General features: G+C 44.8%; 1 protein-coding gene and 1 pseudogene across 1 annotated transcript; one reads left to right on the top strand and one right to left on the bottom strand.

Moving 5' to 3' along the window:
- Positions 1 to 3,564: 3,564 nt before the first annotated feature.
- Positions 3,565 to 5,114, top strand: LOC131699524 (piggyBac transposable element-derived protein 4-like; annotated as a pseudogene).
- An 868-nt stretch (positions 5,115 to 5,982) lies between these two features.
- LOC131699405 (zinc finger and SCAN domain-containing protein 29-like) lies at positions 5,983 to 10,896 on the bottom strand. The gene is made up of 2 exons (XM_058995990.1): positions 9,907 to 10,896; positions 5,983 to 6,070 (listed from the first exon to the last, which is right to left on the bottom strand). Exons 1-2 carry the CDS (start codon positions 10,841 to 10,843, stop codon positions 6,051 to 6,053), a joined length of 957 nt encoding a protein of 318 aa, XP_058851973.1. The 5' UTR covers positions 10,844 to 10,896; the 3' UTR covers positions 5,983 to 6,050.
- Positions 10,897 to 16,830: the final 5,934 nt, after the last annotated feature.

Raw genomic sequence — 16,830 nt, 5'->3', positions numbered from 1 at the left:
GCCACTGCAGTAAGCTGAATTCACTGTCATGTTCGTGGAACCATTCGTCGACAATCCTAGCCTTGTGGCATGGGGCATTATCCTGCTGAAAAAATCCATTAGCAGATGGATACACTGCTGCCATGAAGGGATGCACCTGATTGGCAATGATGTTCAGATATCCTGTGGCATTCAAACGTTGCTCCACTTTTATCAAGGGGCCCAATGTGTGCCATGAAAACACACCCCACACCATCACACCACCACCACCAGCCTGCAATGTTGACACACGGCATGATGGATGCATGTTCTCATGTGGTTTTCTCCATACCCTAGTCCTCCCATCAGCGTGAAACAGCAGAAACGGATTCATCAGACCAGGCAATGTTTTTCCAATCCTACAGTGTCCAGTGTTTTCGTTCCTTAGCCCACTACAACCTCAGTTTCTTGTGTTTTGCTGAAAGCCATACCCCATTCGTGTTAAGGTACGATGAGTTGTGCATTCTTTTATGGGTCTTTCGGCACCAATGTTGTACTGGACTGTCAGTTGACTAACTGTAGCCCATCTGTTGCTCTGCACAATTTGTGTCAGCCTCCTTTGGCCTCTTTCATCAATTAGCCGTTTTCGACCACTGGCCTGACGTTGGCTGGATGTCCTTTGGGTGGTGGACCATCCTTGATACACACGGGAAACTGTTGAGCGTGAAAAACCCAGCAGCGTTGCAGTTCTTGACACACTCAAACCGGCGCGCCTGGTACCTACTACCATACCCCGTTTAAAGGCACTTACTGTAAATCTTTTGTCTTGCCCATTTACCCTCTGAATGGAACACATACACAATCAAGTGGATTTAACAGGTTACATCAATAAGGGATCATAGCTTTCACCTGGATTCACCTCATCAATCTATTTCATGGAAAGAACAGGTGTTCCTAATGTTTTGTACACAGTGTATATATGATGTCTGAAATAAATGACTTTCTACTGTACAGTGAGTGTTACTTTCCTTTAATAGGTCATTTGATACGTGTGGCAAAGTGGTTTGCAGTGGTGTAGTGGTGATGCGGTGCTCAAGAATGATAGACACTAATACAGTTCACGGTCAAAACACAGCTCTTTAATCAGTGGGGTTGCTTCTTTGGCAATACAAAACAACACAAAACATTATCTTTTCTATTCTCTCTGTTCTCCTTTACAGGTCCTTTTGTAACCATAACAAAGGAACAGATCGCTCAGCCACAACCTCTGATATACCTTCAGTCACGCCCCCTTTGGTAGTGAGTGCAATCACATCTCCTCATATCCATGATTGACACATTACCTACTGCAGTAAGGTGCTGACTTCTAGTATTGTGGCTTCGCCCCCTTCCTGGATGGCCGACTTCCGACTGACCCTGGAATGAACTGTCAAACCATCCAGTCCGGTGCACACTGGTCTTGTTATACCGTGCCCTCACAGGTCAGGAGGGAGATTGATGACTCAGATTCATTCACTCTCTGTCTCGTTTAGTCAACTAATCCCAGGGTTTAAGACAATGAGCTACTGTATGAAATAACTGAATCTATTTAGCCTAGAAGAAAGAAGAATTGATTTAAGTCTTTAAAATCTTAAAAGGAGTTGGCAATGTTAACCCTAACCAATACTTTAAGCACAGAAACCAAGACCAAGACTGGAATATATTATTATTATTTATTTCTTAGGAGACGCCCTTATCCAGGGCAACTTACAATTGTTACAAGATATCACATTATTTTATTTATTTATTTATTTATTTTTATTACAATTACCCATTTATACAGTTGGGTTTTTACTGGAGCAATCTAGGTAAAGTACCTTGCTCAAGGGTACAGCAGCAGCAGTGTCTCCTAACAGGGATTGAACCCACAACCCTCCACTCAAGAGTCCAGAGCCCTAAGCACTACTCCACACTGCTGCCCTGTATAAAACCGGCGACACAGCCAGGACACAAACCTGAAGCTGTGCCTTTACCAGGTGAACTACTCTGTGACTAAGTTTACAGGATTTGTTTTATTTTATGTAAGGGCCAAATACAGATGACAAATAAAATAAAAATATAGGTTATATTCCAGTACTGTAAGCTTTTGATTTTTCTGATCTGTCATACAGTGATTCAGTATCGTTGCGAGTTGCAGTATCACTCATTCCAGCAGAGGGCAGGCTTGCACTCTAATCTTGTGTACTGCGAGCTACTGGGCTGGAGAATAAAGTAGATGCATTGATGAAGGTTTTAATTGACTGGGTTATTTCTGTGAAGTAGTGTACATTACTGATGTCCTGGTTTAAGGGAATCGACAAGGAAGTTTGTCCCCCATTTGGATCTTTACTAGATTAAAGTGTCCCAAATTTAAAAAAAATTCTAATAAAATCCCACCCTTACGATGGATTTTTTACAAGGTACATTACCTGCGTAAATACGCTTTTTTGAAATTTCTTTATGTTTTCAGTTACTAAACAACTTAGTCAAACATGCCGGTCATTAAACATTTTTAAACACCCTGAAAACAAAATACCGTAGGTACGACATTATTTCACAATTGGAAACCAGTCATTTAAATACACTGATCTTAACATGTGCTACAAACCCCTCGTAAACCTTATTTATGGTACTTAAGGTGTAATTTCATTTATCTTAGTGTGTCATTACACAAATTAACACAAATTGGGCCATGTAGCAGGGGGAGACCTGTACTGACTCTTCTGATGTATTCAAAGTGCTGCAGGAAGAGGGCAGCAGCCCGTCAATATCCGCCTATTGGTCATGGCAGTGACACGGAGAGGTGGGAGAGAGGGTGTGTGGGATCTCCTTCCCTCTGAGTGGCTGAAAGGCGGGTCTTGGGGGGATTGCTGGCCCTACTAACCCTCCTGTTATGTTGCAGGTCAAATTGACCCATTTTAGAGTTTAACATCACTGAAATGCTATTTAACTTTATTTTTTCAGCATAAGCCTTCATCTTATCCTCTAGGTAGGGGTAATGAACTTGTAAAAAATAATAAAAATAATAAAAAAAATAAAAAAAATAAAAGGGAAAAAAATTACACACTTAGGGTACTTAGATGATGTTCTGGGTCAATTTGACCCGGTAGCTAAAGTGAATAGGGCTTGTTGTGTTCGTGCACAAAATAAACTTCTCTGTTGTTCTCTCTCTCACTCCTCATCCCTCTTCATCTCTCTCTCCCTCATAGCTGCACATACAGTCACACAGGCACGTATGTACGCACAAACACACTCATTTTTTATCATATTGCCAGGAGCGCACACAGTTTCCTGCGGGAACTGCAGAGCTCAAACTTGTCGGGGGAGACACACTGTTCTATTTCTGCGGGAAATGGAACTTCTCTCTCTCTCTCTTATCCACACATAGATACAACACTATTCTACACAAATAAAAAATATTATGACTGAATAATGAGGTTTCCCGCAAGAACTGTGGAGCCCAAACTTGCGGGAACTCAATCTCTTCCCTGTGGGGGGAGGGGCGATACTGATAAAAGGGTCCCACACAGGGTCCTACACAACCTTCACTCTCTCTGTACAGCAGAACTGTATGTTCTCTCTTGAAACATGAACAAAATACTTTCAGTCAGTGAGGTGCTAGAAAGCCTCTTTGACAATGACAATGAGATTGAGGAAGAGGTGTCTGAGACCGAGGACAATGTAGAAGTGAACTCTGACCATGAGGACTCATCCTCTGATGAAGAGGAAACTTCCTCACAGCCTGAAAGTGAGGTTTTCATGTCAAAGAATGGAAACATTGAATGGTCCCCATCCCCCCATGAAAGTCAGGGAAGAGTGCCTGCTGAAAATATAATAATAATGGGCCCAGGTCCCACACAATATGCTATCACACGTCAAAGACATAAAGTCAGCATTTGAATTGTTCATCCCAAGAGCAATAGAGAAAATAATACTGGATATGTCAAACATGGAAGGGAGACGTGTGTTTGCAGACAATTGGAAGGAGCTTGACGAAACACACTTACATGCATACATGGGGCTCATCATACTGGCTGGGGTCTATAGGTCCAACAATTAATCTGTTGCCAGCCTATGGGATGCAGAGACTGGCAGGGCAATCTTTCATGCAACCATGTTGCTAGAGACCTTCCATATCTTCTCCAGGGTCATACGGTTTGACAACCGAGACACAAGACCTAGGCGACGTGAGATGGACAAACTTGCAGCTATCAGGGATGTGTGGTATAAGTGGGTGGAGCGCTTACCACTCATGTTCAATCTTGGGCCTAATGTCACTGTGGACGAAAGACTGGTTCCTTTCAGAGGCCGCTGTCCCTTTTGACAGTACATACCGAGCAAGCCAGCAAAATATGGAATAAAAACATGGGTGGCATGTGATGCCCAATCCAGTCACGCCTGGAACATGCAGCTGTACACGGGGAAACCACCTGGAGGAGCCCCAGAGAAGAACCAAGAAATGCGGGTGGTGTTGGACATGACCCAAGGTCTAAAGGGTCACAACATCACATGTGACAATTTCTTTACTTCCTACAACCTTGGACAGGAGCTTCTCAAGTGGAAATTGACCATGGTGGGGACTGTCAAAAAGAACAAGCCAGAACTTCCCAGGGAACTACTGGCAATGCAAAACAGAGCATCTCTCACCTCCATGTTCGCCTTCACAGACACCACGACAATTGTATCATACTCGCCAAAAAAAACACAAGAATGTGGTCCTGATGAGCACAATGCACAAGGACGCTGCTGTGAGCACCAGAGAGGACAAGAAACCCGCCATGATTCTGGACTACAATGCCACCAAGGGAGGAGTGGACAATCTGGACAAAGTGACAGGCACATACAGCTGCAAGAAAAAGACGGCCCTTTGGCCGCTGGTCGTCTTCTACAACATCATTGATGTCTCTGCGTACAATACATTCGTGCTCTGGACTGAAATGGACCCTGGCTGGCACAGTGGGAATCTTTGTTGGAGGAGGCTTTTCCTTGAGCAGCTGGGAAAGGCTCTTGTGAACCCCCACATCCTGAGAAGAAAGTTCCCTCCAAGAGCCCCAGCCGCTGCAACGATTGTTGAGAGGGTTCAAGCCGAGGGATCCGGTCCACCTGTGCTTGAGGTTCCAGCTGGGAGCAGAAAATGAGGAAGATGACATATCTGTCCCTGGAAGAAGGACACCAAGACTGCCACACAATGCTGCAAATGCAAGAAGTTAATCTGCAGGTCACACACACACACACATACTGCCCTTCATGTTCTGTGTGAATATGATGTGAATACATACATACCTGTATGACGTTATGGTCGCATTGTTCATATGACATTGTGTATGGGTGTGACAGAGATTGAATGACTCTTGGTGTTAGATCTCCCTCTCGACCTGTGAGGGCACGGTGCAAGAGGAACAGAGTACCCTTAATTAAATGGCACGACAATTTATTCCGTAGGGTAGGTGGAAGTCGGTCATTTAGGAAGGGGGCAGAGCTACGGCACCCAAGCTCATTGACCCGGACGGTAAGCGGCGTGGCATCCGAGGACTGGAGGAGCGGATGAGCTCGTTAACCTCAGGGTCAGGGGCGAGGGTATAAATAGGGGGCATGGCTTGAGTGATCTGTTCCTTTGCATATGGTTAAGTTAAATAACCGAGAAGGAGCCCGTACTGTGAAAAACCGTGAGTGTTTTCGTGTCTGTGTATTAACACTGTGTGTCGTGTGTGTTATTAGTCACTGAAGATTACTGAGCACGATCCGGAGCTGCAGCCGCAGGCCAGCAAATACCCGGACTTCACCATTCACCTTTTTCACTATCGGAACTGTCTTTGTTTTCACCACTAGCACTAGAATCACTCACTGTCTAATTGTGTCTGTGTTTTGTGTTTTGTGTGGGTGACGGAACGGGACTTTGGGTTACGGGTCAAACCCATGTGTGAGGCGTGTGAGTAATAATGGAATTTCCAGACAGTACTTTACGTGTAAAAGAAGTTTTTCTTTATTAATATTTACACGGAAAAAAAAACAAACAAAAGAAGGATGTGAGGGAGGGCGTGCTGGAGAAACAAAACGAAAGGATCGGAAGCTTCCTAGTCCTCTTCGTGATGTGCTGAATAAAACAAAAGAAAAAGAATCAAAACCAAGAGAACAACGTGAGTAAAGCTTCCGACCGTGAAAAATAAAAACAACAAGAACCCGGCACTGATTCTCTCCCTCCAGCCTTTCCTCCGCCTACACTTTGTGGGACCAACCCCGGACACAGTAGCACGTTCCCTTTAGTATGCAAAGCCCCGCCCCGGTAGTCAGTGGAACACCAATTCCAACTGACAGGTGTCCTTGAACCTCACGTGACTCCAGTGGCTGGAATTTACATACTCGTACTTCCGCCCCTCACCAAGGTGCCGCCCCTCATAAAGATGACTTTCGTCATGGTCACGAGATCTTGGTAAGGGAAGTCCCGAGTTGGTTTGATACCTTCTACTGTCGGGAGGCTGAATTACAGACCGAAACCCCTTTGACTCATCACATATCCCACCCCTCAGAGTGGAGCCGAAGGAACACTCGGAAACCTCTAACCCCCCCTTTTTCCCCCCCTCCCGGGAAAAAAAATCAGCGTTTTGGTGTAACTTACCCGCACGATGCCTTATTTGAAAGGCGAAGGGTTGGAGCGCCAGGTACCACCGCGTAATCCTAGCGTTTGAATCCTTCATTGTGTCTAACCACTTTAAAGGGGCGTGATCTGTGATGAGTACAAAGGGTCGTCCCAGAAGATAGTATTTTAAGGACTCCATAGCCCACTTTACTGCCAGGCATTCCTTCTCTACTACTGAATACCTCTGTTCCCTGGACAGTAACTTCCGACTGATGTATAATATCGGGTGTTCTATACCATCTCTCTCCTGGGACAGAACCGCCCCCAGACCAGTCTGCGATGCATCTGTCTGAAGGATGAACTCTCGGCTGAAATCCGGGCTTACTAATGCTGGGGCCTGACTCAAATTAGTTTTAATAGATTCAAAGGCCGTCTGACACTCTGCACTCCATTTAATTTTATTTGGAGCGTTCTTTTTAGTGAGATCAGTGAGAGGGGCGGCTATAGTGGAAAAGTGTGGAATAAAGCGGCGGTAATAACCAGCCAACCCCAACAATGATCTCACCTGGGTTTTCGTGGTAGGTACCGGTGAATCCAACAGAGCCTGGACTTTTGAAACCAGCGGTTTCACTCTACCCTTACCCATTATGAAACCTAAATATTTAGTTTCTTCTTTTCCAATAGCGCACTTTGCCATGTTCGCTGTGAGACCCGCTTTCCTCAGAGACTGTAAGACGGCTTCTAATCTATTCAAATGTTCTTTCCAGGAAGAACTATAAATAACTACATCGTCGATATACGCAGCAGCGTACTCTCGATGAGGTTGTAATACCCTGTCCATCAGTCTCTGGAAGGTAGCAGGAGCTCCATGAAGTCCGAACGGCATAGTGCAAAATTGAAAAAGACCCTCTGGGGTTGAAAATGCCGTTTTCTCACGAGAGGCTTTAGTTAATGGAATCTGCCAGTATCCTTTCGTCAGGTCCAAGGTTGAAATAAACCGGGCCCGCCCCAGCTTGTCTAAGAGTTCATCTACTCGAGGCATGGGATATGCATCAAACTTAGAGATAGCATTCACCCTCCTAAAGTCTATACATAACCGTAGTGACCCATCTGGCTTGTCTATTGGTACAATTGGGCTACACCACTCGCTTCGGGAAGGTTCAATTACCCCAAGTTTCAACATACACTCCACCTCCCTCCGAACAGAATCTCTCCGACTCTCTGGAATGCGATACGGTCTCTGTCTGACTCTTAGACCTGGCGGAGTGATAATAGCATGTTCGATCAAATGCGTTCTTCCAGGCACGTTAGAAAACACATCAGCAAACATATTAATTAGATCGCTTACCTCTCTGCGCTGATCAAGAGTTAATTGTTCCCCCATCGGGACCCCAATTGCTGACACTGGCTCAATTGAGGGTCCAAAGTCCTCTCCCTCCTGTGCAGGAAATATAAAATGGACCTCCCGTTCTTTCCACGGTTTGAGGAGATTAACGTGATAAATTTGATTTTCTTTCCGACGCCCAGGCTGTCGGATCTCATAATTTACTTTTCCAATCGCTCGAATAACCTCAAATGGACCCTGCCATTTAGCAAACAACTTAGATTCCGATGAGGGAAGCAACAACACCACTTTGTCCCCAGGCCGAAAGTTCCTGATTCTTGCATTTTTATTGTAGCATTGCTGCTGCTTCTGCTGTGCCGCTTTGAGATTATCATGCGCCAATCGACCGACTAATTCTAAGCGATCGCGTAACTGTAACACATATTTACTACATTTTTAGACTCTTTTGACTGTTCTTCCCAACCTTCTTTTATGAGATCCAAGATACCCCGCGGCTGCCGACCGTACAAGAGCTCAAACGGGGAAAATCCCGTTGAAGATTGTGGTACCTCACGAACTGCAAAAAGTAAGTAGGGAAGCAGCTTGGCCCAATTGCGTTTTTCTTGATCTACAAAGCGGCGCAACATACTTTTTAAAGTCTGATTAAATCGTTCAACAAGCCCATCCGTTTGAGGATGAAAAACTGAGGTTCTAATTGAACGAATTTTTAATAATTTGTATAATTGCTGAATACAGCCAGACATAAAATTAGTGCCCTGATCAGTGAGAATTTCTTTCGGGATTCCCACCCTAGAGAATATTTTTACCAATTCATTTGCTACTACTTCTGCATTCATAGAGCGTAAGGGAACAGCTTCTGGATATCGTGTTGCGTAGTCCACTACTACCAAAATATACCGATACCCTGAGTCTGCTCCCTCCAGAGGGCCTACTAAATCTACACCAATCCTCTCAAACGGTACTCCAATAATGGGCAGTGGGACCAGAGGTGCGGGGCGAACTAACTTCGGGGCAGCTAATTGACATTCTGGACACTCAGATACATACTTCCGCACAAGACCGTAAACCCCTGGCCAAAAAAACCGGGCCAGAATTCGTTCCTGGGTCTTTTCAGTTCCTAAATGACCTGAAAATGGAATGTCATGCGCTAATCTCATGACTTCCGACTGAAAAGGCCCCGGAACCAATAACTGTTTTACGAGCTGTCCCGTCCCGGGAGCCCGGGTTATTCTATATAATAAGTGCCCAGATACAGAAAAATGCGGAAATACCACTGGTTGTCCTTCCTGCATATCCTTCCCCTCAACATATCTAACCCGTTTCCAAGCGTATTGTAACGTGGGATCATTTTGTTGTTCATATCCCAGGTCAATATCTCGGTCCCAATGGTTAGGTACACTGAGAGGAGTATCTTGTATTATTTGACCTTCCACATCAGTAACCTCGCAGCCCCGGTCACACTGAACACCTACTCCCTTACCCTGCCGTTTCAGAGATTGGTTTACTTTTGAGTCAGACACCTCCCCTTGTCGTCTCAGAGTTCCCTCATATTTCTCCACCCGGCGCTCTCTTTTTGTTTTTCTGGGGCGGATTTTAGGGTTAAACAGGTCGGTTTGCAACGGGAAAATCTCGCCAATTGTTTTCTCCCGTTGCTTAGATTGTCCCCTGGTAGAAACTAAGACCATTTCCCGACCTAAAATACGATCAAAAAACGGCCAGTCTCTTCCCAGGAGAACAGGGTATGGCAAACATTGTGCTACAGCCACTTTAACGTAAGCTGAATAACCATCAACAGTAAGTTTAACTTTAGTGGTGGGATAAACCCGAGTTTCTCCATGGATACAGGAGATAGCCACTTTACCCTGTGGCTCCCAGGTTACCCCCTCCAAGAGAGCTTGTCGAATCAATGTCTGTGCACACCCAGAGTCCGCAAATGCGTAAGAACTCTTATCCCCGACCTGTACTCTTAATTGATAAGGGCCCTCCCGACATTCCCCAATGTTCCTACCTGTTACCGCTGACCAGGATCTTTTTGCCAGGTCCACCTCCATCATCGGACAATCCCTGGCAATATGTCCGGGCTCATTACACCTGTAACACACTGGGGTAGAAGGCACCAACGGAGTTTGTTTGTCCTGTGAGTCAGTGACCGACAGGTTAGGGGGTTTTCCTCTCGCCCAAGATGGGGCTAACCTCGGCCTCCATGGTCTAAAGGTCTGGTTACCCCCTCTGGGCTTCATTGATTGGTTGGTCCGGGTTGGCTTAGGGGCAGGAGTGGGGTCAGGGACGGCGCCTTCGTTCGCGTCTTCATATGCCTCCGCCAGGATGATGGCTTTCTCGAGAGTGGTAGGTTGATTCCGTTTAACCCACTCCCGGTTTCCTGGCGGTAGTATAGACGCGAACTGTTCTATCGCGATCTTCTGCACCAGTTCTTGGGGGGTGTGTTCTTCTGGTTGCAGCCACCGGGTGCATTGATCCAGGAGATACTGTCCCGCAACCCGGGGCCGCACCCCCTCGGACAGCTGGTATTCCCGGAAGCGGCGCCGGTATGTTTCTTCTGTGATCCCGAGGCGTGAGAGAATAGCTTCTTTTACTTTGGCATAATCCGCTGCCTCTGTGGCCATTAATGCCCTATACGCTGCTTGAGCTTCCCCTGTCAAGCAAGGTGCCAGTTTCATGGCCCAGTGTTCCTTGGGCCACCCTGCTGCTTCTGCCACTCTCTCAAAGGTGACCAGAAAAGCCTCGGGATCATCTTCCGGAGTCATCTTTTGTAACTTCGGTTGTGTTGCAAACATCCGGGCAACCGCTGTTTCCGATGCTGGTGTCGACATTTTCTCCACCAGCTGTCCAAAGAACTGGGCGAGCTGTTCCTGGCGCCGTATCTCCCTCTCCTCTCGTTTCTCCTCCTGCTCCCTAAACATTGCCAAGACTGTAGCTGGATCCATCTCCCACAATGACACCACGTGTGAGGCGTGTGAGTAATAATGGAATTTCCAGACAGTACTTTACGTGTAAAAGAAGTTTTTCTTTATTAATATTTACACGGAAAAAAAAACAAACAAAAGAAGGATGTGAGGGAGGGCGTGCTGGAGAAACAAAACGAAAGGATCAGAAGCTTCCTAGTCCTCTTCGTGATGTGCTGAATAAAACAAAAGAAAAAGAATCAAAACCAAGAGAACAACGTGAGTAAAGCTTCCGACCGTGAAAAATAAAAACAACAAGAACCCGGCACTGATTCTCTCCCTCCAGCCTTTCCTCCGCCTACACTTTGTGGGACCAACCCCGGACACAGTAGCACGTTCCCTTTAGTATGCAAAGCCCCGCCCCGGTAGTCAGTGGAACACCAATTCCAACTGACAGGTGTCCTTGAACCTCACGTGACTCCAGTGGCTGGAATTTACATACTCGTACTTCCGCCCCTCACCAAGGTGCCGCCCCTCATAAAGATGACTTTCGTCATGGTCACGAGATCTTGGTAAGGGAAGTCCCGAGTTGGTTTGATACCTTCTACTGTCGGGAGGCTGAATTACAGACCGAAACCCCTTTGACTCATCACACCATGGGATTACAAACCGAAGTGATACACGCCGCTGTATCACTTCCAACACTGTTATTATTTGCAGGTTTGCCTTAAGGCTCTGGACATTTATTAAATTAAATAAACACCCTTGCACCTGTACAAACGTTGTCCGTGTGATTACTCTGCACTGCACTCACCTGCACGTCTTTACCACTTTGCCACAATGGGTTAAAACATTTTTGTTCTTGTTCATGTCATGTTTGCAATTATCTTTGACTAAAAATAAAGTATTGTTTTTGAAAAATATACATTGACAGTTTTGATTTGAAATAAACTGTATCGGTCAATTTGACCCGGAACATAACAGATGTTATTATGATGTCTGTCCCTTTGACATTGACAGCAAGACAAACAAAATATGTGTGAAATGCTAGAAACAAATTCAGCAAATAAAAATATAACATTATGTCCATTATAGCATAAAATGGTTCCAAATTGTGTGTTTTATGATGAAAACAAGTGGATAAATATAAGACAAATGTGGTATAAATGGAATAAAAAAAGAAAAAAAGTTATTTTTCTAATCATAGTTGAGTGACTTGATGGTCATTAAGGTAAAATACATGGGGGGGTAGTGACTATTTTGAGGTGACTTATAAAGCACTGGGTCAGTTTGACCCAGAACATAAAGCGTGTATAGCGTTATCGAACATAACATCAGGGTTAAATAACATTCTGTTGTTCCCTCAGGTCTGCCCTTCATGCTGAGCACGTGGAAGCTCTGGTCCAGGACGGCTGGGAAAGAAATCCCAATGAAAAAAAAGAAATAAACTAAAAGAGAAAAAAATAGCGGTAGCGGGAAAACCTGAGGGAGCAGCGAGTGTAGGACGGAGACCCAGGCTGTGCGTGCAGCGACGTTCGGGGTGAAGCTGCCGAGTGCAGCACCTTTTATTTTTATGTTATTATTATTATTTATTTCTTAGCAGATGCCCTTATCCAGGGCGACTTACAGTCGTAAACAAAAATACATTTCAAGAACCACGGTACAAGTAATAATACAATTAAGAGCAAGATAAATACAATGACTTTGGTTCTAGCAAGTACAACTATGACAAAATACGATTCAATAACGGAGCAGATAACAGTGTCAGTGATAGTTAGATGAGGATATAATTAAATACAAAATACTACAGATTAAATAACATTTGACAGATAACAGTTCTCTAAAGTACAGGATTTAATGCAGTAAAATAGGGGGCAGATAAGAGCAAGTAAAACACATTTAAGGAAGAGTGGTAAGTGTCCAGGGGGAAAAAAGAGGAGTTCTACAGGTGCTGTCTGAAAAGGTGAGTCTTGAGGAGGCGCCAGAAGGTGGTCAGGGACTGAGCAGTCCTGATTTCACCACTGCGGGGCGAGGGTGGAGAAGGAGCGGGCTCTGGAGGCATTGGAGCGTAAAGGAGGTAGAGCCAGTCTTCTAGTGCAGGAGGAGCGGAGAGGTCTAGTGGGGGTGTAGGGAGAGATGAGGGTCTGGAGGTAGCTGGGTGCAGTCTGGTCAAGGCATCTGTAGGCTAGTACAAGAGTCTTGAACTGGATGCGAGCGGTGATCGGGAGCCAGTGGAGTGAGCGGAGCAGTGGAGTTGCGTGGGAGAAGCGAGGCAGAGAGAACACCAGGCAAGCAGTGGAGTTCTGGATGAGCTGGAGCGGACGGGTGGGGGACGCAGGGAGGCCAGCCAGGAGGGAGTTGCAGTAGTCTAGGCAGGAGAGTACCAGGGCCTGGACCAGGAGCTGGGTGGCGTAGTTGGTGAGGAAGGGTCGTATTCTTCATATGTTGCTCAGGAAGAATCGGCAAGTGCGTGCCAGAATGGAGATGTGCTGGGAATAAGAGAGGCAGGGGTCCAGGGTGACTCCGAGGTTCTTAGCTGAGGAGGAGGGAGGGAGTGTGGTAGATTCCAGAGGAATGGAGATAGAGAGATCAGAGGAGGAGGAGGAGGAGGGAAAGAAAAGGAGGTCAGATTTAGAGAAGTTGAGTTTGAGGTGATGTGAGTGCATCCAGGAGGAGATAGCAGACAGACAGGTAGAGATACAGGAGGGGATGGTGGAGTCAGAGGTGGGGAAGGAGAGGAAAATCTGAGCATCATCAGCATAGAAGTGGTATGAGAAACCATAGGATGCGATGAGGTGGCCGAGGGAGTGGGTGTAGGCCTTTGGTAGTTTTATTTGTAGTTTTGCTTACTGTGTTTTATTTTCCTTTTTCCTTTCGCCTTTTGATTATTCTTTTGTTGAGCACTTGCATTCGATACCGTCTCTGGTATTGTTGTGGTTCTGTCTGTACCATCGTTGGTAGGCAGACCACAGTCAACAGCGCCCTCTGTGGACTGAAAAGAGGTACTACGCACCCATAATAAAACTGGACACCTGTGCCGTGTTTCAAGTTCATCCTTGTCTCCCTTGTGTCAGTGAATTACCCACCACAATTCCACAGGCCAATATTCAGTTTTAAGCTTTAAGTGGCTTGTGAAAACCTGCTGTTATAGGTTGTCAAGGAACAATACAAGTCTAGCCATTGGGTGGAAGCGACATCGTGGGAGAAGTACAGTCGTGGACAAGTACAACGCAGTTAGAAGCAGAAAGGAGGAATTACATCTTTAAATTAAATCTGGAGTTGCTTTAATCAGAAAACATTGCCGCTTAAAGCCGTACAGCTGCGTGTATTTTTCTGATAACAAGCTGAAACTCGGAGCAGCTGATTCAAATTCCGCGGCGTTCTGTGACACGGGGGGAGGGGCGGAGCCCGCGGCACAAGCACAAACAAACAAAAGGCAGGCAGTCTTCCCAGCGACAGCGCGTGGAAGCGAAATCGTGGGAGAAGTACAGTCGTGGACAAGTACAACGCAGTTAGAAGCAGTTTGAAAGCAGGTTGACAGATGCAGAAGCTAAACTAAACTTCCAAAAAAAAAAAGGTCTTCAAGTCAGTAATCTGTGACAACTGCATGATGTGGGAAATCCGAGAAAACCCAAGAGAGCTCAAACAAGTTTGTGTAAAGTGCCTCACGATCCGGGACTTGCTCCAACGAGTAAGTCTGCAAGAAAAGGAGCTGGAGGAAATGAGACAGCAACAGGAGCTTGAGGAGCTGACACACCCACAATTCATGGAAGTCTGCACCCCTAGCAGACTGAAAGCCTTTGAAGTATTTTTTTAAAACCCCAAAAGTAATGACTAAAGCTAAGGTTTACAATTTTAGAAAAGCAAACAATGAAGGAATGAAACAGAGACTAACAGAAGTAGATTGGAGTAAAATTGAGAAAACATCCACAGAAAAAGGATGGCTGTTTTTTAAAAATGTAGTACTAGAGGCGCAAAACAATTACATCTCAAAAGCAGACAAATCTAAATCTAAAACAAAATGGCCAAAATGGTTTAATAGATCAATTAAAAAAAAAATTCAGTGAAAAAAGGCATTTTTCAGAGCGTTTAAAAGGGACCAGAAACAAAGTACACAGAAAGAGTACTTGGAACTACAAACACAAGTCAAAAAGGAAGTTAGAAAGGCGAAGAGAGAGATAGAAATCAATATTGCTAAGGGGGCTAAAACCAATTCCAAAATGTTTTTCCAATATTATAACAGCAAGAGAACATTCAAAGAGGAGGTTAAATGTCTAAGACACAAATGGCAAAATCACAGACGAAGAAAAAAAATAGCAAATATATTAAATGATTACTTTTCACAGGTTTTTACAAAGGAGGGTATCGAAAACATGCCTCACATGTCGACCTGTTCCTATCCAGTTTTAAATAACTTTAGCATAACAGGGGCAGAAGTGTTAAAGGGACTAGGAGCTCTTAAAATAAACAAATCCCCTGGGCCAGATGAGATCCTCCCAATAGTACTCAAAGAAATGAAAGAAGTTATTTACAGACTGCTAACCAAGATCATGCAACAGTCTCTTGACACAGGGGTTGTACCGACAGACTGGAAAATTGCAAACATAATCCACAAAAAGGGAGACAAAACCGAACCAGGTAACTACAGACCAATAAGCCTGACTTCTATTATATGTAAACTTATGGAAACTATAATAAGATCTAAAATGGAAATTACCTATATGGTAAGAATATTCTGGGAGACAGTCAGCATGGTTTTAGGAAAGGGAGATTGTGTCTAACTAACCTACTTGACTTTTTTCAGGATGCAACATTGAAAATGGATAATTGCAAAGCATACGACATGGTTTATTTAGATTTCCAGAAAGCTTTTGACAAAGTCCCGCATAAAAGACTAATTCTCAAACTGAACGCAGTAGGGATTCAAGGAAATGCATGCACATGGATTAGGGAGTGGTTAACATGTAGAAAACAGAAAGTACTGATTAGAGGAGAAACCTCAAAATGGAGCGAGGTAACCAGTAGTGTACCACAGGGATCAGTATTAGGTCCTCTGCTATTCCTAATCTACATTAATGATTTAGATTCTGGTATAGTAAGCAAACTCATTAAATTTGCAGACAACACGAAAATAGGAGGAGTGGCGAACACTGTTGCAGCAGCAAAGGTCATTCAAAATGATCTAGACAGCATTCAGAACTGGGCAGACACATGGCAAATGAAATTTAATAGAGAAAAGTGTAAAGTATTGCATGCAGGCAATAAAAATGTGCATTATAAATATCATATGGGAGATACTGAAATTGAAGAAGGGAACTATGATAAAGACCTAGGAGTTTATGTTGACTCAGAAATGTCTTCATCTAGACATTGTGGGAAAGCTATAAAAAGGCCAACAACTTGCTTGGATATATTGTGAGAAGTGTTGAATTTTAATCAAAGGAAGTAATGTTAAAACTTTACAATGCATTACTGTGGCAGGCTGGCTCGCAGTGGTGAGGTGTGTTGACGTCACGGACCAGGAAGTAACTGAAACCAAAACAATGGATGGGCGGGTGAAGCTGAATGCTATGGCACTCAGCGTATTTATTAATAAATCAAATAAACAAAACAACAAAACACAAAACAAAAAGGCACAAGGGCCAAACGAATAAACAAATACTGTTTAGCAGTCGTTTTTAAATGTTGTTATTTTTCCTCGCTCTCTCCGCTCCCCGTACTCTCCTCTGTACACTCCACCCCGCAGCATGGGCAGCTGCAGGTTCTTATACTCTGGCCGAGGGGTTAACTAGTTGTTAATTATCTTATCCCTCGGGCAGAGTCTGCACGCGTTTGGTAAGGATGCATGACTGTCAGCGCCGCAAACAAAAATACAAATAATAATAGATAGGGACGGGACACTCCGCCACACATGCCCCACCTTGTGCGCAGCACACATGGCCTTTTCGGCCACCTCCACCCCTTATTCCCTAAAGTCCCGGCTAGCAGTCCCGGCCCAGGAACAGGGGAAGCAAGGTGTCTCCGGGGGC

Source organism: Acipenser ruthenus, chromosome 22 (assembly GCF_902713425.1).
Source record: "Acipenser ruthenus chromosome 22, fAciRut3.2 maternal haplotype, whole genome shotgun sequence".
Classification (NCBI taxonomy): domain Eukaryota; kingdom Metazoa; phylum Chordata; class Actinopteri; order Acipenseriformes; family Acipenseridae; genus Acipenser; species Acipenser ruthenus.
The sequence above is the reverse complement of the archived record's forward strand: the minus strand, read 5'-3'. Positions and strand labels throughout refer to the sequence as shown.

Bases quoted from the DNA above. Each gene is read 5' to 3' on its own strand.
- LOC131699405 (XM_058995990.1), bottom strand. From the start codon at position 10,843: ATGGATCCAGCTACAGTCTTGGCAATGTTTAGGGAGCAGGAGGAGAAA. The intron at 6,071-9,906 runs GTAGGAACATTG...TGTTTTATTCAG, and splicing joins ATCCTGGTCAGCGGTAACAG to CACATCACGAAGAGGACTAG.